This window comes from Sebastes fasciatus, chromosome 15 (assembly GCF_043250625.1).
Source record: "Sebastes fasciatus isolate fSebFas1 chromosome 15, fSebFas1.pri, whole genome shotgun sequence".
Classification (NCBI taxonomy): Eukaryota; Metazoa; Chordata; class Actinopteri; order Perciformes; family Sebastidae; genus Sebastes; species Sebastes fasciatus.
In genome coordinates this window covers 23,459,910-23,481,492 of record NC_133809.1, presented here as the reverse complement: position 1 = coordinate 23,481,492, position 21,583 = coordinate 23,459,910, and the positions used below count along the sequence as shown (strand labels likewise).

General features: G+C 41.9%; 1 protein-coding gene across 9 annotated transcripts in view; it reads left to right on the top strand.

Moving 5' to 3' along the window:
* The window catches only part of kiaa1109 (KIAA1109 ortholog), a 106,757-nt gene that overhangs the window by 56,040 nt on the left and 29,134 nt on the right, over window positions 1-21,583 (top strand). For 6 of the 9 annotated variants that reach the window (XM_074661393.1, XM_074661384.1, XM_074661391.1 and 3 more), the window contains 20 exons: window positions 606-781; window positions 907-1,492; window positions 3,914-4,112; window positions 4,390-4,653; window positions 5,722-5,815; window positions 8,080-8,130; window positions 8,759-8,965; window positions 11,471-11,706; window positions 11,807-12,051; window positions 12,166-12,271; window positions 12,851-12,948; window positions 13,658-13,846; window positions 13,960-14,128; window positions 14,457-14,668; window positions 16,018-16,101; window positions 17,070-17,268; window positions 18,399-18,458; window positions 18,612-18,838; window positions 20,206-20,382; window positions 20,958-21,088. In XM_074661393.1, the coding sequence (XP_074517494.1) occupies window positions 606-781; window positions 907-1,492; window positions 3,914-4,112; window positions 4,390-4,653; window positions 5,722-5,815; window positions 8,080-8,130; window positions 8,759-8,965; window positions 11,471-11,706; window positions 11,807-12,051; window positions 12,166-12,271; window positions 12,851-12,948; window positions 13,658-13,846; window positions 13,960-14,128; window positions 14,457-14,668; window positions 16,018-16,101; window positions 17,070-17,268; window positions 18,399-18,458; window positions 18,612-18,838; window positions 20,206-20,382; window positions 20,958-21,088 (3,710 nt within the window). The remainder of the gene's footprint in view (window positions 1-605; window positions 782-906; window positions 1,493-3,913; window positions 4,113-4,389; window positions 4,654-5,721; window positions 5,816-8,079; window positions 8,131-8,758; window positions 8,966-11,470; window positions 11,707-11,806; window positions 12,052-12,165; window positions 12,272-12,850; window positions 12,949-13,657; window positions 13,847-13,959; window positions 14,129-14,456; window positions 14,669-16,017; window positions 16,102-17,069; window positions 17,269-18,398; window positions 18,459-18,611; window positions 18,839-20,205; window positions 20,383-20,957; window positions 21,089-21,583) is intronic. The other 3 variants (XM_074661388.1, XM_074661390.1, XM_074661392.1) reach the window with 3 other exon arrangements.

Genomic DNA, 21,583 nt, shown 5'->3' with positions numbered 1-21,583 from the left:
AATCAATTAACAACACAAAATAATGACAAATATTGTCCAGAAACCCTCACAGGTACTGCATTTAGCATAAAAAAATACGCTTAAATCATAACAAACTGCAGCCCAACAGGCAACAACAGCTGTCAGTGTGTCAGTGTGATGACTGGACTATGACTTGCCCCAAACAGTTTTTCCTTGGTTTTTAGCGCAAGTTTGGAGCATTATTTAGCCTCCGTCCTGACAAGCTAGTATGACATGGTTGGTACCAGGGGATTCCTTAGGTTTTTTAGTTTTATATGATGCCAAAACTAGCTTCAAAACAGAGCCCTCTACAACTTCTGAAACATAGATTGCGTTAATGCATTCAAGAAATCAGTGACGTTAAAACAAATTCCTTTAACGCGTTATTATCGTGTTAACTTTGACAACCCTAATTAAATTACATCACTTTGCAAAATGATGTAAAGTCTCTTATGCCAATAATGTCACCTATGCCAGCTTTGATTCATGTTTATCTTCTTAGGTGTCACAAATTCTATCTGCAGAGCTCATGGTTCTGTGGACACATCACCTCTACAAAACCCTGTGCTCATTTTGTGCCTTGATATCTGTTTTCCCACCCACAGGTTGTTTTCAAGCCTTTGCTGAGCTACACGGGCATCCAGGCCCAAGACGCCACTCCTCTTAGTTACAAGATGTATTTCGGAGAGCACCTGTCTTTTTCTGGCAACCTCGAGTGTCTCAGAGCAGACATCGTGGACTCCGACACCTCCAAAGAGCGGAAAAATAAAAGATCCAGGAGGTAAAATAAATCACAACAATAAAACATGATGAGGACATTCATTTCCATTATTTTAGTGCGCAGTTCACTCTAACCGTGAGTACAGAATGTCTGCTAAATACAAACATAACCCTCTCTATCTTTAGACAAGGCATGGTGAACCTTCCTCTGCTGGAGTTCAAGCCAGCGCTGCTGATTGAGACGTTCAGCCTGAACGCGGTGGTGATGGAGAAGTCGACCAGCGCTCCGCAGGGCCCCACCGCGGCTCCGCTCTCCTTCCACGACCTCAACCGCCGCCACTACAACACATTCCACTGCGATTTCACCACGGCCTGTCAGGCCATCAGCCAGCGCGTCGACATGGCCCTGGTGCGCCTCATCCACCAGTTCAGCACCATGATCGACGACATCAAGGCCACGCAGACCGACATCAAGCTGAGCCGCTACACCGCCGGCTCGGCCTCCCCGACGCCCACCTTCAAGGCCCGGCCGTACCGCCACTTCAGGTCCTCCGACTTCAGCCGCAGCTCCCGGGGCAGCATCAACGGGGCGGGACGCAGCGGGACCCAGACCCTCAAGAGCAAGAGAGGGGTGGGCGGAGGGGGAGCAGGTGGAGCAGGCGGCGCTGGGGGTATACCTCCTAATGGGCCGCCGTCAGGAATGGACACGCTGGGGAGGAGGGAGCCTCGAGGACGCAGTTCCCTCGGACGTTCGGAGCGACGCACCTCGAAGGTAACGATTTACGCTTTTGAGGAGTCATCTTTTAAAAACACATTTAAATAAGTCATTTACAGGATTATTTGTAGACATTCAACCTCGACAGCATAAACACTCTAAATGGGTCTTCCGTCAGATATTGATGTTGGCAAACGCCGCAAAAGGAAATAAATTTGAAACCCATTCACAGTGTTTATGTTTTCATATTTAAAAAGGTCCAATAGATTTCCCAGTTTCAGCACCCCAAAGCAGGCCATTTCAGAGTTTTGCCTTCTTTAATCTACAACAGCCAGTGCTAGGGATGGGCATTTAAATCAAAAGTACTATTCGATGTCGGTCTGCTATTAACTGGGAACTATTCAATCATCCTTCAAAGATTGCCCACACCCACCCCCCCCCACTCCTCCGACAGTAAAAATAAGGGAAAATGTGTAATTTGTTAAGACAAGACGATAGTTGCATAAACTATTTGATTTTTTTTTTAATATAATTTAAAGGTCCCATATTAGAAAAAAGTGAGATTGTCATGTTTTTTTTTATTATAAAGCAGGATTGAGTCCTATATAAATACTGTGAAAGTGTCAAAACACTCAATCCACAGGGAAATATACACAGCCCGTATTCAGAAACTCTGCATTTGAAACAAGTGATGTCACAAACATACAATATTTAGACCCTTGACACAGTTTAAACGTAAATATTCTAAATGTGTCCCAGTTTATTCCTGGTTGCAGTGTATGTGAATGTCATCAGCTGACAGGAAGTACACATGGACCCAAGCTGTTGCCTAGCAACGCAATTCTGTTGCTATTCCATCAAAATGCGCTAAAACGGAGCGTTTCAGACAGAGGGTAAATACAGGTATATTCAGGCCGACAGTATGAGGAAAATAACGTTGTTTTTTTTAACATTACAGCATGTAAACATGTTCTAGTAGAAACACAAAATACAAGTATGAACCTGAAAAGAAGCATAATATGGGACCATCCATCCATCCATCTTCAACCGCTTATCCGGGATCGGGTCGCGGGGGCAACAGCTCCAGCAGGGGACCCCAAACTTCCCTTTCCCGGGCCACATTAACCAGCTCTGACTGGGGGATCCCGAGGCGTTCCCAGGCCAGAGTAGAGATATAATCTCTCCATCTAGTCCTGGGTCTTCCCCGTGGTCTCCTCCCAGCTGGTCGTGCCTGGAACACCTCCCAAGGGAGGCGCCCAGGAGGCATCCGTGCTAGATGCCCGAACCACCTCAACTGGCTCCTTTCGACGCAAAGGAGCAAGGACTCTACTCCGAGTCCCTCACGGATGACTGAGCTTATTACCCTATCTCTAAGGGAGACGCCAGCCACCCTCCTGAGGAAACCCATTTCGGCCGCTTGCACCCGCGACCTCGTTCTTAATATGGGACCTTTTAATGATTATTTGAAAATTCAACAAAATCATGACCCATCCCTCGCCAGTACCTGCCTGCTTCCTCCTGCCACTCACGTTTCCACCATGGATGTATTCCACACTATTCCACAGTTGTCTTCTGGCAACACATCACCTCACCAGATTTCAGAACAAAGACTTCTCCTTGAGCGAGACTCTTTGCATAACGTCCGACACTTATAATAACAATCAGAGCCTGTCACGGCAAAAACAAGTACATTTAGTGCCGTCTACAGCGCTCTCCCTCAAGACTGGACCAGTTTCAGGAATTCTCTCTCTGTATTAGTCAGTTAGACACAAAAACATGGGAGAATTGGGTTGATAAATACAGAATTTACCCTTTAAGATCGTTCTCAAATACTGTTAAAAGGTCTCAAATATCCCACAAACCTGTCAAGACCTTTTAAATATAATCAGTAAAATCACAAAATGAATTCTGAAGTTGTCATTTTCTACACAAACTCTAGAGGGAGCCAGTAGATAATAAGAATTTCTCCATTCACTGAAACAGTGTCAGCTGTTGGTAAGAAAAGTAGTTTATTCAGTCCCCAGCTTTCAGGCAAAACTTGAAAAATGGTAGAATCTCTGGCTTGATAGTCCTCATCACCAGGACTGTTTTTTTTGTCTTGACAGTTGGAACGTGTGCCTCAAATTTCAAGAAGCTGAACACTCTTTGAAGTGAACAGATTTTTATGAAAGTAGAAGATGTATCAGACGGACTCATGACAGACTTCCACAGATATATCCTAAACCAGAGCTCTTAGAAATCTCTCTCTGCAGAAATAACTTAACTGTTTACTGAAGTTAAAGTCACGAATAGATGACGTCATCTTACAGATCTCATTACCCATCTCTGTCGTGACGGCCTACAGACTTATATTACACTGTTACAGTAAACAGTAGAAGGATAATAAAAGAAATAAGAAATGTTTATTTACCCTGCAGCCCCGTGATGCGTGACATTTCTGTTTGTTTCATAACGTGGAATGTTGTGTAACGCCTTCAGGTGTCGAGGAAGGGCTCCCGTGACGTGGCCGACCACATGGCCATCCAGATGGACGACTCCGACTCCATCACGGTGTCGGAGCAGAGCGAGCCGTCAGCAGAATGTTGGCAGAACATGTACAAGCTGCTCAACTTCTACTCACTCATCTCCGATCCCACTGGCATCCTGGAGAAAAGCTCCCCAGAGAACTGCCTTTCAGGTGGGAATCAGCCTCCAGCAGTCATCCACTTCCTAGTTTCCATCCTTTATCCCACACATGCATTTCCATTCAGCTTCACTTTGTTAATACTTTCTGTTGTTCATTATTATTAATAATGTGCTCCTAGTTAATATACCCTAATGTTATCTGCTTCTCTGCTTCCTATTTGCTGTATGATTTATTCACTTCTAATCAATTTATCCTGATAACAATGGTTGCATTGTGATATGTATTTATATGTAACACCTCCTCTACATGTGTACTTTGCTTCCTGCAGAAGGAGGACGCCGGCCTTCAGAGCCGCTCTGTAAAGTGATCTTTGAGAACGAGCAGCAGGAACCCCACACGCCCAACAAGCCCCAGGGCGCAGGCGGGCGGCGGCGCAGCCTGGTGAGCGCCGAGCCCCAGCACGTCACGCTCATAGTGTTCGGCATCGGCATGGTGAACCGCACCCACCTGGAGGCCGACATCGGCGGGCTGACCATGGAGGCCGAGCTGAAGAAGATCCACGGAAGCTTCACCCTGAAGGAGAAGATGAAAGGTGAGGCCGAGATCTGTGTGGGTATTAATGGGAATGAGTTTTTGTTATTTATTTTTTTAACCTCGTCAGTACGGGTGGGAAAAAAATCAATTCACCTTTGTATCGTGATTTTTTATTTTGTACGGTTTTGAAATACATTTTTTAATGCAACGAATCAATATATTTGCTTCATTTGAGTCTATGCAGAGATAGAAGGAAGTTACCGCTTTTATTGTTGTAGTCGGAGTAACGTGACATCATATCCATTCCGTATCCGTCAACCGAAACAAACTGCAGACGAAAACGACGAAGCAGGAAACGGCAGAGGGTCCGCATGGATACGACCTGCATTCTCACATTTTAAATCCAAAGTGGTAAACACTACACATACAGTAAAGTATAGAAACACTTTTGGTTTCACACATTGCAGGAAAAGCAAAGCCAGACATCACGGCTAAAGCTGCATGCTAACTCTGTCATGGACAGAAAATGTTATCGCATTGCGGTAACGTGCGGTGAAGCCAGCCGTAACTCACATATCCATGGTCAAATCCTCAGCACATCTCTGACTACATACATCCTGAAAATCAATAATTCTCACTGTATCAATTCAGATATTTTCCAAAGTAAAAGTCCATAGAAGTGTATGATTCAACTTTTTCCCATGGTCTAGTGTTAAAAAGACATCGTAATATCAAATCGCAGTACATATCGAATTGGGAGATAGGTGTATGGTCCCAGCCCTACTTGTCAGTCACTTCAGGCAAACTTGTTACCTATGCACTGACCTTAATATCCCTGACGTGTTATGTTTGTTGTTGTTGTGGTTAGCCAGTCTGAAGTGGATACATTTTAATTATAACATTTGAAGTCTTCGGCCTGAAACTTCTAGCATCTATTCTTCTGTTTAAGTTTTAAAATGAAAAAGTTCCAAAATAAAAGCCCCTTGTGTCTTGATTGAATGATTGATTCCATGCACAGAAAGATGATACATTTTTCTGTAAAAACACAGTAGACAGCAATTCTTGGTAGGTCAAAGATTATTCTGTTTATTGATGTACTCTTTCTCTTCTATTCACGTGTCGACAGATATCCTGCACCAGAAAATGACAGAGACGTGTGCATCGGCTCACATAGGAGGGGTAAACATTGTTCTGCTGGAGGGCATAACTCCTGACATCCAGTACGTATAAATTCTCTTCAACTTCTGCTTACCAGGGAAGTGATTTAACAGGTTTTTCTTTTATATGAATAAGGTCTTTTTTATGTTTCATCTTGAAAAAAAAGCTTTGAATAGCAACTTTACCAAACATGTTTAATAGTGCATTGATCCTAACCCTCGCTGTTTGAAGTTTTTAAAAAAGGAAACTTTTTAATTATAACTAATAATGATTTTTTTAGTGTTTTGATTCAATATTCATTTATTTTTTTGTGTTGCCTAAGGGGAGCTCTAACTATTTGATTTTAACTGTGGTCTCAAAAGATATAGAACTTCTCAGCTCCGGAGTATGACAACTTGCTTATCGACCTTTTTAAGTGATATCAAAACAGTGATTGAAGTCAAGGAAGAATCCCCTTCTACTTGCACAAGAACACAGCAGCAGAACTTAGCACATTAATGCTTTAATGTCAAGTACTTTTTTATAAAATCCCTCGAGTTTAAACGAAAAAGTGGATGCAGTGTTTTTCCACAGCGGGAGCCAATTACCGACTCCTTTCCAGCCGGGGAAATTTTAACAGCAGTTTTAGTTTTTTACTGCGAGCAATTTCCTCAAAGCATAACCACCCTAATCAGGTTACGAGCCTTGTAGTCATGCGTTGAGACAGACGGATGCATCTCCACGCTGCTTTGATTCAGTTTAGAACTTCTGCCTCAATAAGGAGCTTTTTTTTTCATCTCATTCTATTTAACAGATGCTCCCACTGTGAAAATAAAACTGGGACTTAATCCTGTTTTCATACTGTATGCTCTGAACTGCACTCATGTGTTTGACTTTGTATATGCCACGCAGCTTGGCACTTTCTAGTTGCCACTGATGTATAAAATTCAGATGTATGTAAGAAGGATTGCAGTGCCATTGGCATTGTTTCCTACTCTCTTGTTTGCTTCAAATGAACACAGAGTGCAGACAAAGACATTAATTAAGTGATAATCCACAACAGGCTCCAATGCAAATGTGTTGGTTCTCAATTAAAGAGGACCTATTGTGCTCATTTTCAGGTGCATACTTGTATTTTGGGGTTTTACTAGAACATATTTACATGCTTTAAACGAACAGTGCGTAACATTTCGGGGGATCTATTGGCGGAAATTAATATAATATTCACAGCAATGTTTTCATTAGTGAATAATCACCTGCAACTAAGAATCGTTGTGTTTTCGTTAGCTTAGAATGAGCCCTTCATAGCTACATAGGGAGCAGGTCCTCGTCACGGAGTTTGCCTTGTTGCTCCGCCATGTTTCTACAGTAGCCCAGAACGGAAAAACCAAACACTGGCTCTAGAGAGAGCCTTACGCGTTTTTTCATTTTTACCTGAAGGCCACCGTAGTTCACCGGCAAGCTTGTGAAGCTGCGGTAACGTGAGCCGCAGAGTGCAAAACCGTGGTACTACCATCCACCGTCTGACTTCAGTTGCTCAAGTTCAAGTTTTATTATGGTAAGGATGACCTCTGAGCAAGGCGTTACCACGGTTTTGCACTTGGCAGCTCACGTAACCGTAGTCTCAGAAAGGGAGGAGTGAGCTGAGGGTTACTCAGTTGGTTGCAATCTGCAACCACACCACTAGATGCCGCCAAATCCTACACACTGTCCCTTTTAGTCGGCTGGCCCACTGTTGTGAATGGTCAACCAATCCAAACTCTTCGAACTCCGCTCCAGCTTAGCTCTTACTAGCTTTGTTTGAGGGCATGTCTAGTCGCTAGGCAGGTGTTATGCAAATGTGTTACTTGGTGACATCACCACGTTACGGAAGAAAAGGCGGGACTTCAGTTTCTGTGAGGGAGAGTAACTCCCTTTGACGTGTGCTTTGTAACTTTGCATACCTTTTACATGCACACAAAACTATTTAACACACTAAAGGAAAGGGGGAAAGCACAAAAGCATAATAGGTCCTCTTTAAAGCAATGTGTCTGCCATGTCAGCAGGTGTTTTGAGATGTTTTTTTCCAGATGCAGTTTCCTGTTAACATTAAATTAAACTCTCTTTACCCTTGATGGCTTAGTTCATTCTAGTATTAAGCTACTTTATTAATCCGGAGCCTTTTTCATCATTAACTTGTGTATCTAAAACTAAAACAAAGGCGCATGACCCTCATATTTTCACTTGAAGTGAATGTTGGAAAACTGTTTTCACCTTATGGTGTCTCACAACTGTTTCACACTTTCTTCAGCTCTTCTTCTTCTTTTTTTTTACATTCCTTGGCTTTCTCTTCCAACTACTTGCGTAGACTGGAGGATTTCCCAACATCTCCCACCAGCACAGCTAAACAAGAGTTTCTGTATGTTATCGCTACCATTTAGGGCTCTCCCATTCATTATTAAATCAAAAACACAGCTGTCCTGATTGCACATCCTTCATCTGTTTGAGTCACCTGTCATTCATGTGTATTTTCAGTGAACAGTTTCTCAGGACTGTCCTTGTTCAGATGTTAACCGTTTGTGTGTATGAAGCCACTTTCATTGGTTGGCTGATTCTATTTTTATTTTTAAAGTCATTTGTGAATTTCTTCCTTCTTGAGTCTTCCCTTAATGTTTACAGTCTGCCCAAATACTGAAATATCTTAGTCTGATATTACAGTATTTTATTCCAGATTTAATAGAATAAAACATTCATAAGCCATCTAAGAATGTAGACAATGTATATGCTACAAAAGATCTGCATAAGACCCTTGCATTCGGCTGACATAGTGTTCAATTCATTACCGTCTTCATTCATAGTGGAACATGTGTCACTGTTATGATTGCTCATTCTACCTGTACCCAGAAAACTGGACGCTGTTCTGAATCTGCATGGTGTTTCACTGTTTGATGTCCTCTCAGTAATTCCACTTAAGTTGCACATCCATTCATATGTCCAAAAAAAAAAATCAAGTGTCAGTGCTCAATCCAGTTTACTCTGTGTTTCAGAACGGTGGTCAAATGCAACATCGCCAAGTCCCAGGCCTTGTACAGCGCCCAGCGGGGACTGAAGACCAACAATGCGGCGGTCTTCAAAGTGGGGGCTATCATGATCAACATCCCCCAGCACCCAGCTACTTTGCACAGCATGATGGTCCGCAGCTCCCACCAGCTCTCCAAACAAATCTCTGACCTCATCCGCCAGCCCTCCAATGTGTATGTCCTCTTCATGTATCTATCTTTTAAAGCTGGAGTAGGCAGGCTGGAGGAAATGTGATTGAAAAAAATATATTTTTATAAAACAGGAGCTATATCCTGACAGTAGTGCATGAGACAGGTAATCTGAAAAAAATCATGTGCCTCTGTGTCCTCTGGTGCTCCTAATGGCATCTGCAAGATTTCACAGACTGGAGGAAAACAAGCAGTAAGAGCTGCGCTGGAACATTACCGCCTCTGAGAAGCTGTCTATCACTCTGTGATTCTGTTACTGTAATGCCTATTTCTCGCCTCAAATGTTTTCAGAAACATCTTGTAGTGTACTGTTTAGCTGTAAAATGAGAAAGTTTGTGACCCGGCAGCCATGTTAAGATCAGTTGAGGAAATACCAAGCACCACCAGCCAGAGCAAACTTTCTAATTTTACAGCTAAACAGTACACTACAAGATGTTTCTGAAAACATTTGAGGCGAGAAATAGGCATTACAGTAACAGAATATTGATTCATATTTGATCAGCGCTGCCTAGTTTGACCGTTTGATCGGAGTTTGCGAGTGACTGAAAGCTGCCTCCATTGAATCAACAGCCAATAGGAACGCTTGCTTTCTCTGAAATGACCTGTGATTGGTCAAAATAGATTTTTTAAAGCCTCAAAACAGAGCCATGAGGAGGTGCAGAAGTCTAGTTATCTCTTATGGAATCTTTGCCCAGTGATGCCAAAAATATTCTGCCTACTGCCGCGTTAACCCTCATTAACAAGCGCTGCTCCGATGTCCTTAGAGGACAAAAATATCTGCGTCAAAACTGCCATAAATTATATATTAATATTATTTTCCACTTTCACTGAGTTATATCTTTTAACCAACTTCAGTCCTGATCGTCACTACCAAATATTTATTCATTTTCAGAATTTTAACCCTTTAAATGCCAGTTTGTTTACATAAACACACAAAAACTTATAATAGGAGCTGAGGTTGAACTTGCAAAAAAGAAACATACCCGTGCCAAAATGTATATCACATGCATCAATGCAGCCAAAATTATCGAAATACGTAAAAGCCAAAAATGTCCCTCGTGATGCACAAGTGCCTCATTTATAGCACTTATAAGTAATGAGAAACTGACTCTAAAACGTTGTACACTTAACTATTTTTTAAATCCTAAATGAATCCGTCATGCAACACACTGGTGTCATTATATTGTTATCGACACTTAATAAAATCCTCTTAAGAAGTGACGGGTCACTGCAACGTATCCACACTGTTGCCTGTTAACTGCTTTCAAAGCCTGCGTGTGTGGTCTGTTTCCATGGTAATATTCTGAATTATGTTAATATATTTATAGAGTTTTAGGTGTGCCTAGGATATTAAACAACTTTTCTATAATTTGATGTTCACAGGAATATGAGCCAGTATCTGCAAAGCTCTCCATAATAACACACACACATAACTAAATCAAAGCAATAGTAGCAATTTTTCAGTGTGTACTTAACTTCCAACAACAACAAAAAGTTTGTCCCGATAAGTTTTGTGATTGATGTGAAGGCAAATCTGAAGCACTGTATGCCAAACCCACTCATCCCATTTAACATCGCAGCAGTTGCTTGATAGAGCACCACCTTCACATATTCAAAGTCAACACCTTTGAAGATAATGAGTCAATCCTACGTGTAAGGGCCATGGTAGGTAAAAAAAGAAAACAAATTACAGTCGGTGGGGGTAATATTCAGAGAAAAAACTTAGTTTTAAATTTATGAAAAAAAACGTGAATATTCTCTTAGATTATAAAGTCATAAATTTGCGAGAAAAAACACAGAAATTATCTGAAATAAGTCACAAATTTACGAAAGAAAACAACTCGGAAAAATTTTTTTTTTTTTTTTTTTTTGGTCAAAGAACCACATCGCTTCACTTTGCAAGGTTGGATCAACCTCATCACAACACAGACGCCACAAGGTCCTGAAAGATACATATACTGTACATGTTTTCTTTCATATTCTTTATGAACTCACGTTACCACAGTTTAACGGTGGTGTCTGTGGTGTGATAAGGTTGATCTAACCTTGCTAAGTGAAATGATGTGGTTCCTTGAGTTTTTCTAGAAAATGTATTACTTAAAATCTAAAAGAATGTTCAAGTTTTTTCTCGTAAATATGGAATTTTTTTCTCGTAAATCTACCACTTTAATCTCAGAATATTACATTTTTTTCTCGTAAATATGGGAGTTTTTTCTTGTAAATTTACCACTTTAATCTCAAAGAATATTCAAGTTTTTTTCTTGTGAATGTGCACATTTTTTCTTGTAAATCTATCATTTTAATCTCAGAGAATATTCATGTTTTTTCTCATAAATTTACCAGTTTAATTTCAGAGAATATGATATTTTTTCTCGTAAATTCAGTTTTTTGTCTGAATACTACCCCCCTCGCCTGGCACTGTCATTTTTTTTTTTTTACCGTTGTACAATCCTGACTGAGTGGGTGAATGTTTTTTATCTCCCCCTACAGCCAACCTCCTAACAGGGAGGACACCCCCACCCCGCAACCCTCTGAAAAAGCATCCAGCATCAATCAGACCCCCATAGAAGCCAACGAGTTCCCTCAGCTCCCCGAAGGCCTGGAGAAGAAGCCCATTGTCCTCAAGTTCAGCGCCATGATGGATGGCATCACCATCGGGGCCGCCCTGCTACCCTCGCTGAAAGCAGAGTACAAAATGGGTCGCATGAAGAGTCATGGCATGACAGGTGTGTGAGGAGGACATTAATGCTCTATAATGATATCAACTGTAGAATAAGTAATAACAATTCTGCATTTTCCTCCCCCCCCCACTCCTCCTGTGTTCAGGGGCACAAACAAGTTTCACCTTCGAGTTGCCGAACCACAAGCTTTGCTTCCAGTCAAAAGTGTCCCCAGTGGACATGTCCACCATGCCGCCATCAGCCAGCCTCACCCTGCCTCCGGTCACCATGTCAGGAGAGTACATCATGGAGGAGCACGAGAGCCACTCAGACCAGGGCTGGGCGCCCGACGACTTCCCAGCAAAGCCAGGAAACTACCTCCAAGGCAACTACCTGCGCTGTGTGGCCGAGGTAAGAGGTCCCTGATGGGGCTTAACATTTGTACGCCAGGGCGATGAATAAACGTTTAACAGAGCAGCCAGTGTTGCTCTAAACATGCCCTCACTTGTCTTCTCTGATGTGCAGATTGGTTCATTTGAGCACAACCTGACCACAGACCTGCTCAACCACCTGGTCTTCCTGCAAAAGGTTTTCATGAAGGAGGTCAACGAAGTCATTCAGAAGGTCTCAGGTACTGTACCAAAGACCAACACACACTTTTTAATATATATTTCTACACTGCAAACTTACCTCATTATCATATTCTAAGACAAAGCGTACGAGTCTCTGTGAAACCTGTACAAAACTATATCCTTTTCTTTTGCTGCTGTAATGGCCCCAGTTTTCCTCACAGATCAATAAAGTTAATCTAATCGTAAACGTCTGACTGTTCCCAACAGTATTCTGTAGCCTAAAGCTGATAGTTAAGTCAATGAAAAATATTGTTTTCCTCACAAAACAATGCCCAGGGCACTGACACAAATCCAGTCGTGTTCATTTCCACACCAGTATTAATAGTCATTCGTTTAACTCGCCGAGCTTGATCGATGTAATAGCCCAGAAGAGAAGCCATTTTATGGTAAAGAATAATGAGAATGGTGTTATGGTAACTGTTCACATCAGGGTCTTTAAATGTAGTTGCACTGGGACACTTCAGGCAGATATTAGAGAACAGGTAAACAGACAACATAATCCCTCACATTATGTAGCACTTCAAAACAGTCCGTGCGGGCTTGTGAGGTTGACTTTTGTACTCTCTGTATGCATGCAGGAGGAGAACAACCCATCCCACTGTGGAACGAGTACGACACCTCAACGGATGCAGACAAGCCGAAAATCCTGCTTTATTCTCTCAGCCTCATGTTCAAGGTATCTCGCGTTCGGTTTCTTTCAGCTCGGAAATCCAAAAGACACGCCCGGGTCGGGTCTATTGTTGTCTGCTCATTTACCGGAACCAGTGTACCATTACAATCACAGCACAGCACAAGCCTTTTCTCTTTTCTTTTCTCTCTTGAAATTAAGCCATCTGGTAAATCAGTGTGATACACTGTGACAAGAGTGTGTGGATGAAGCATTGGCTTCATCTGAAATCAAAAACTATGCACCACATACCCAATAGGTGTATATCGTTCAACATATTTACGTCGTCACTTCCTGAGACCCTCTTTGCCGATTGGAGACACGTAACCATGGTAGCCCGTGCCAACCTCATGTGACCAAAACAACAGTTTGTGAGAATCAATGCCTGAATCAACTTTAAATATATATTAGGCCTAACAAAATGAAATCTTGCACTTACAGTAAAATTGAAGTGTTATTGATGTTACATAGCTGTCCGTCAACGTCCGTTATGAACGTTGTCGCCACTACCGCATTGCATTGTGGGATATTTATGCTGCCGTAGTGTCCATCGTTTGCGTTCGGTAATATTTCACCGGAAATAGTATGCAATTTGCGTACTATTGGTTTCATACTGAGGTTTCGGACATACTAAAATATCTAACATACTGTTTTAGCGTCATTTTGAGTATCAGTTAAGTTTTGAGCAATTTTCTGAAAGCCGTTTTCTTGTTCCCAGGGAATCCAGATGACCGCCACCACCCCTTCTATGCGAGCCGTGCGCTTTGAGACAGGCCTCATCGAGCTGGAGCTGTCCAACAGGATCCAGTGCAAGGCTCAGCCCGGAGGAAGCAGCAGTTACCTTAAACTATTTGGCAAATGTCAGGTAGATCTCCACCTGGCTCTCGGACAGATAGTCAAGCACCAGGTAAAGATCAACCCCATACTAGTGAAACGAAAGCTGTCAGGTTTCAAGTCTAGAATTGACTTAAAGATTGTTGTAGATCACTACGTGACGCCCCTTCTCCCCTCACTTTACAGGTGTACGAAGAAGCTGGCTCAGACTTCCACCAGGTGGCGTACTTTCGAACTCGGATCGGTCTGCGGAACGCTCTGCAGGAGGAGATCAGCGGCTCCTCAGACAAAGAGGCCGTCCTCATCACGCTCAACAGGCCAATCGTGTTCGCCCAGCCGGTGGCGTTTGACAGAGGTTCAGTTTACTTTTCCTCTACATCACATTAAAGGCAGGGTCGGGGCAAGACTACACTAGATTTTTAAAAATTATCCAACCAAAAAACCCAGCCCAGTTTTGCCAACTCTTCTCCAATGAAAGTAGCTAGCAGCACTAGCTCCAAAAGTCCCTAAATCTAGCGAGATTGCACTGATTGAGCACTAATTGAAAAAGAATAGCTCAGTGATAGAATTGCATCTGATTTTCAACAAATAACCACTGGTGTCTCTACATCTAATGTGACTTCTATACATTCAGGATGTAATTCTACCTTTTTTTTTCTCCCTGCCCGTGTGCCCTCCTGCAGCTGTGCTCTTCTGGCTGAATTACAAGGCAGCGTACGACAACTGGAATGAGCAGCGCTTGGCCCTCAACAAAGACATCCACATGGCCACTAAAGAGGTGGTGGACAAGCTGCCGGGCATCCAGCAGACCTCGGCCCAGGCCTTCAGCACCCTCTTCCTGCAGCTGACCGTCAACGACCTGGGCATCTGCCTCCCCATCACCAACACGTCTCAGGTAATCTGCTGTGTTTGATTCATATCTTCTAAAATCAATATTGTAGAACTGTAACATTTTTTACATGTTAACTTCTAGATGTCGATGTCCATATATCGTAGTTGCTGATTCTATAAACAGTAGCAGGTTTGCAATTTGTTGGCTTCAAGGTTATTCAGTTAAAATTTTCACATTTGCATGTATTCATGTTTAATGCAAATCACGCAATCAGAGAGCTAAAACTCTGACAAGTTTTGCATCTTCGATTGGCATTAAAATACCATGGTTAAATTTTTTTTAGCAGTGTTTCACTGTTATACGTAGAAGCCACGGTTTGCAGATGTGTTGTCTTTAGCATATGAGATGCACACAAGATCCAGTGTTGTCTGTAGTAAAATCACTTTTATTAGTAATCTCTTCCATCATTAATCTAATCCTAACTGAAGAAAAGTGAAGCACACAGGAATCATTTTTGGGCTTCTTTTGTCAAATTGTTAATTCACATCATGCCGTCTTTAAAAAAGGAAATTAGATTTTCGTCATCTCCATCAGCACTTGGCAACATTAACTGTACCAGTGTTCACGACATTGATTTTAGTTTTATTAATAGCCTTAAAAACACAATTGCATTCTTGTTCTCTACTTTCATAAAAGAACAGTTCCTCTGTTATCAGTTTTAATATCCGTGTTTCCCCTACCGAAGCTGTTAGTGGGCAGACTTGTCTATTGATCCGCCCCACAACACACACACACACACACACACACACACACACACACACACACACACACACACACACACCTTCATTCCCCTCAACAGCCTCTATAATGTACACTTTAAATGTAAACCACCAAGGACACAATACACAGGTACCTGCTGCCTGGCCTGTATTTAAATGGCAACACAAATGTGCAACAAATTTAAATTTATTTATTATTTTATGTCCACAAAATCCATTTTTTTGCATGCTGATAAACCATCCAGGAGAGGTGCACCAGTAGTGCTGAATGTGGATGTCATGCACCGTGTGCCATTTTAGTATTCATCACACTGAGCTACTGTAGGCTTCATCCAGTGCTAAACGTTTTGCCAAATTATCTGTTGGTTTTATTTTTAAAATGTTTTATTTATATGTAAAATAATTCTGAATTACCTGCTGATATTGGAAATATTATTCATTACTATTGAATATTATTTAGTTTTTGTTTCGATAAAAGATTTACACACTGATAGAAACTTTTTAGGGGAAACACTGGATATTAAATGAATGGTCCATATCAGTTGTCTTGTTATGCTCCAGTACTATGCTATACTACAGTATGTCCACAGAGACGAGATATACCAGCTGTTATGTCACACTTATTTTCCATAGAGAGGACAAGTACCAGCTACGGAGGGCATCAACTCTGAAGCTGGGGCCAGCACATCAGTAGGCCGGCATAAAAATGCACGAAAAGTAACCGACAATTTATTACATCTCTTGTGATGGCTTGTTGTGGGACAATGACTTAACTGTGATCAATACTCTTTCCATGCCACAAGTACACGGCATCACAAGTGCTCTTTTTGTTTAAATAATGGCAGGTCACACGACTTTTTGATTGTAACAATCCAATTTCCCCCCACGATGCTGGCATAACAACTAATGACGCTTGAGCTGGTGTCTGAGGTGTTTGGGGTGTGTAATTACTTCCTGCTAAAAAAAAGATGTTATGCCAGTTGGTGTCCAGAGTATTCCTTATCTGTTGCTAAAATGAAAAACAAGGGCATTCTTCAGGCTAATCTTTCAGAGACTGCCATGAAATTGGAATTGTATAAACTTGCATACACAGATCTAATGACACACATGGCGGGCTCTGTCTATTCTTGTATTTTGGAAAATGACCTGTTTTTTCCTGCAATAATCGTTCCAAAACGGCGGTCTGATTTTGATCCAAGTCATAATAATAGATAATCTGTGAATTTAGGAGGTAAACATGCTTTTTTACCTGCCTCCTGTTATGACTGGGATGATGATCAGACCCCTTGTTTTAGGACCAATGCAGAGTTAATCTAGAAAATCAGGGCATCTTTTTCCCCCAATCCTGCAAATTCAACACAATCTAACAAACAGAAGAGCTTGGTAACATTTCACTCATTTGGTGTATTTACACGATCTTATTAATATTCTGTAATTTGCAGACTTTGTTGACATAATTTAGCACTTTTGCAAAACTATAATGTCTTCTGCCAAAGTATTATTTATTTAAAATCACATGAAAATAAGCACATTCGTCATCATAAAGTATACATACAGTACAGTAGATTGAAGTGTTACCAGCTCTCTCTGCCTCTTCCGAACACATGGAAGTGGGTTCTTTTTCCGTGTACTTCATCTTCACCCGAGGCCTGGGTAACCTCTCCCTCTCCCTGCCCCTCTGCCAGGCCAACCACAACATAGACTTTGACACCGGTTCAGCTATGGTGCTGACTATTGAGAGCACGCTGATCACCGCCTGCTCCTCGGAGTCCCTGGTAAGCAAAGGCCACTTCAAGAATTTCTGCATCCGCTTCGCCGAGGGCTTCGAGACCTCCTGGGATGACTGGAAGCCTGAAATACGAGGGGATATGGTCATGAATGCTTGTGAGTGACGGATTATATATTTATATGTATGAATTGTCTCACATTTGTTTGCTACAGTTTTATCACCTTTAATAAATGTCAAAAGCATGATTGAGTGAAGAAAGCAAAGTACTCAAATTCAAAATGTAGAAACATTTGTTTATACTTCTGTGTTGCAAGTAGCATTTTTAATCACAATTAATTAAAAAGATGAATTGAGCCTCTTCAAAGATGCTAAATAAACATAAAATATAGCCGCAAGTGGTGATTCTGGGTTTCAAGCCAACACAGACCGTAAGGAGTTGAAAGCTGCGAGGGGTCCAGACCTTTGACACTTTCCAACACCTGCATTAAAGATAACTAACAAGTTTAATGGCAAATCGGAAAGACGCTCAATAATTTACGACCAAATCTGTTGCACTTGTTGCCCCCCCTAGTGGTCGATTTGAATGAAACTTTCGGGGTATGTTTCAGGTACTTATGTGGACATATCCTGCAAGTTCCGTGATGATTGGCCCAAGGATGGTGGAGTTAGGTCTATTGATATGCTCAACCACGCCCTTTTAAAGTTCACTGTTCAATATCTTCAAAACGCAATGAGATATCAACAAGCTTTTGATAAGTGTAGTCCAATCGCAGTCACAGTTTAGGAGGAGATGTCGAAAATGTGTTTTTCAAAACATTTTAAATGACGGAAAATCTAGTCAGTCGGCCTTTAGTAGTCCAAGAGGCTTTTTTTTGTAGAGGGAACGGAGATGGATGTCTGTAGTTTTGTGTAAATTGGACTTACGGCATAGGGCAATAACTTTTTCAAAGTTCAAAATTCTGACCTTTTAATTATAGCGCCCCCACAAGGTCGTTTGGGCTCATATTTGTTGAGCAGCATTTGCACACAACTTCCAATCATTGGTAAAAAATTGCATGCGTCTACAATGTACCATCTCACAGGATTTTGCAAACATTTCTGAATTCGGGGTTTGAACAGAATTTATACTTACATGGACAGTATATTTTTAAAGATGTAAGGGCCTGTTATAATGTCATTAATGACCTGATTTCAGTAGATAGAAACCGAGAATTCTTATGTGACTTTCTATGCACGCAGCTCCTCTGAAACATTGTCTGTCTGTCTGTGTGTGGTTTGTGTACAGGTGTCGTCCCTGATGGCACATATGAAGTATGTTCCAGGACTACGGGGCAACCCTCTGCAGGCAAGTTCTTTTAACTAAGCTCTGGTCCAAATATGGATCACACCCTAGAGATGCACAATAAGCACGAGACAACTGTCTTATGTTTATCCACATCCTCTGCATGTCGTTCTGCCTTTCCTCTCTTCCTCCTGACTTCCTCCTCCTCAAAAACAGAGAGCAGTAGTGCCGGGACCTGGACTCTGAACGTGCTTTGGAAAATGTGCGGTATCGACGTTCACATGGATCCCAACATCGGCAAGCGCCTCAACGCGCTGGGTAACACGCTGACGTCTTTGACGGGCGAGGAGGACGTCGACGACATCGCCGACCTAAACTCTGTCAACATGGCAGACCTCTCGGATGAGGACGAAGCCGACTCCATGTCGCCCACCATCCACATGGTCAGTCAATAATGATCATCTACTGTACATCCCAGCTTTCTTTTTGGGGCTGTTGTATAAACAATACAGTATTTCCGCCACAGCTAGATGTAGCCAGTGATTTTGACATTTAAATACCACTTTTAAATTTAGTTGTGATGACACATTGTAATGTTAAGAAAAATACGCTGTCAACAGTAGAGCAGATGTTCTGGTTTGTGAGTCCAATTAGGAAGTTCTCAGAAGATATCTTTGCAATCAGTTTCTTTAGTTTTGGAAATTAGAAAAGAAAAACACAGAACATAAATTCAGCTGTTGAGCTTACTACTCGTGGTTGTCAAGAGTTAAAGGAATAGTTTGACATTTTGGGAAATGTGCTTATTCGCTTTCTTGCTGAGAGTTAGATGGGAAGCTTGATACCATCTCGTATATGTCCGTTAGATACGAGGCTACAGTCAGAAGCCTGATAGCTTAGCTTCGCACAATGGCTGGAAACGGGGAAACAGCTAGCCTGGCTCGCTCTGAAGGTAACAAAATTTGCAGACAAAGCGACAGTTTGCTGTTTTATAGAGGGGGATTTAAGTCTCCTCTGGTTGCCTGGCAACCTCACAGTGAAGACAAGACTGTCGTTTTTGCGCTTTTGTTTTTGTTCAGATTAAACAAACCAGATATAATGTGTTAGTTTATGAGCTTAAGAGGTGCTGATAGGCTGATTAGTTTGGACAGACCTTATGCTAAGCTAACTGTGAGCCCATTGTAGCTTCATATTTAACGTAACCTCATACAACGGTTTGTATGATATCTACGTACATTTTCCTACGAATGTCCAGCAACACGTGACAAATATCCAGCAATTGTGTCAATTTGCGCTCATTACATGCATACAGTATTTTCAAAATAAACTTCTGTCTTCACAGGAAACCACTTAGTTAGGTTTAGGCAACAAAACTACATAGTTAGGTTTAGGAAAAGATCATGGTTTGGGTTAAAATAACTCCGGAAGTGACGCAACTTAAGTACGGAAGTTACGTGATTTTGCTCGTTATACTTCCTCGTTCACGATTACAGGGTTTACATACAAATTGATTTAGTGGGATATGTACGAATTACTGTGCGTTACTTCTCGTAGATATACATGTAGCTACGAACGGTGTATGAGAACGGCCTGAACAGACAGACATGGTATCCATCTTCTCATTTAACTCTCTGCAAGCAAAGCGAAGAAGCACATTTCCCAAAATGTATCGAACTATTCCTTAAATATCTCTTCCATACATTTGAACAAATCCTACCTGGTTTACCTCGAAACTTCAGAAGGTAACGTCTGACCCAAGTCGTCCCTTCTTCCACCTCTCCATCCATCTATCTGTCCCTGCCGTTGTTTACAGAGTCCGGGGAGCCAGTTCAGCCCTCGGCTGACCTTAAGGAAGCGTCTGGTAAACCACATCCTGGGCCTCAGCCCCAGGCCTCAGAGCGTGTCTGTCGAAGCTGACTACTTAAACTGTGCATCGCCTCGCCTCGGAGCGGGCGGTGCCAGGGCCCAAAGACCCGTCTCCTGGGCCTGTGTATGTAGCCACCCCCACAGTGTTAAACTCTTTTCTGGGCTGACCAAATCACTCGCATGGTGGCGTTAAATCTCAGTCACCTGCAGTTATCCAATGAAGGTTGTGGATTCTAAAATGCTGAGCAATGCTATTTTATGCTTTAACTAAATAGCATGATAATGGATAGTGTCGCTTAGCATTTGCTTTCCCTGCCCTCCTCATTAAGCTTCAATGATGGGTGAAAAGAATTGAATTCATGATACTCAATTCCCTGTGGCAGTAGGGCTTTATTTTTCCCTCTTGCACTTTGAGTGGAGTGGTGATGGTGGTGGTGGTGGTGGTGTCTCCTGTTTTGTGATATTCATGGTGTGTGGACTGGACTACTGTACATATAACCTCTACTGTGATTTGAATAATCAAAATAACTCACCTTTTAATCAGAGAAATTTGGGAAGGACGCATTCTTATTTCCAGCAGCTGCCTGGCGGAAATCTTTCAGGTTTTTGGGTTTGATCAGCAGGTTTGTTTAATTTTTGTCATCAGTTTTGTTACCAGATAAATATGTTCGGATGTGTATCATTGCTTTGACCCGATAGGAGGCCATTGACCCCAGGAGGCAGATGGCGATGGGGAACCAAGTGATTGACCCTCGTGGGAGGAAGTTCACCAAGAGGGTGGTGGACATCAGAGAGCTGAACGAACAGGCCAAGGTCATCGACGACCTCAAGTAAGAATGATATTAATAGGGCTGTCAATCGATTCAAATATTTAATTGTGATTAGTCGCATGATTGTCCGTAGTTTATCGTGATTAATCGCAAATTAATCACGCATTTTGTATCTGTTCAAACTGTACCTTAAAGGGAGGTTTGTTAAGGATTTAATACTCTTATCAACATTGGAGTGGGCAAATATGTTTTCTTTATGCAAATGTATATACAGTATTTATTATTGGAAATCAATTTACAACACAAATCAATGACAAATATTGTCCAGAAACCCTCACAGGTACTGCATTTAGCATAAAAAATATGCTCAATTCATAACATGGCAAACTGCAGCCCAACAGGCAACAACAGCTGTCAGTGTGTCAGTGTGCTGACTTGACTATGACTTGCCCCAAACTGCATGTGATTATCATAAAGTGGGCATGTCTGTAAAGGGGAGATTTGTGGGTACCCATAGAACCCATTTTCATTCACATATCTTGAGGTCAGAGGTCA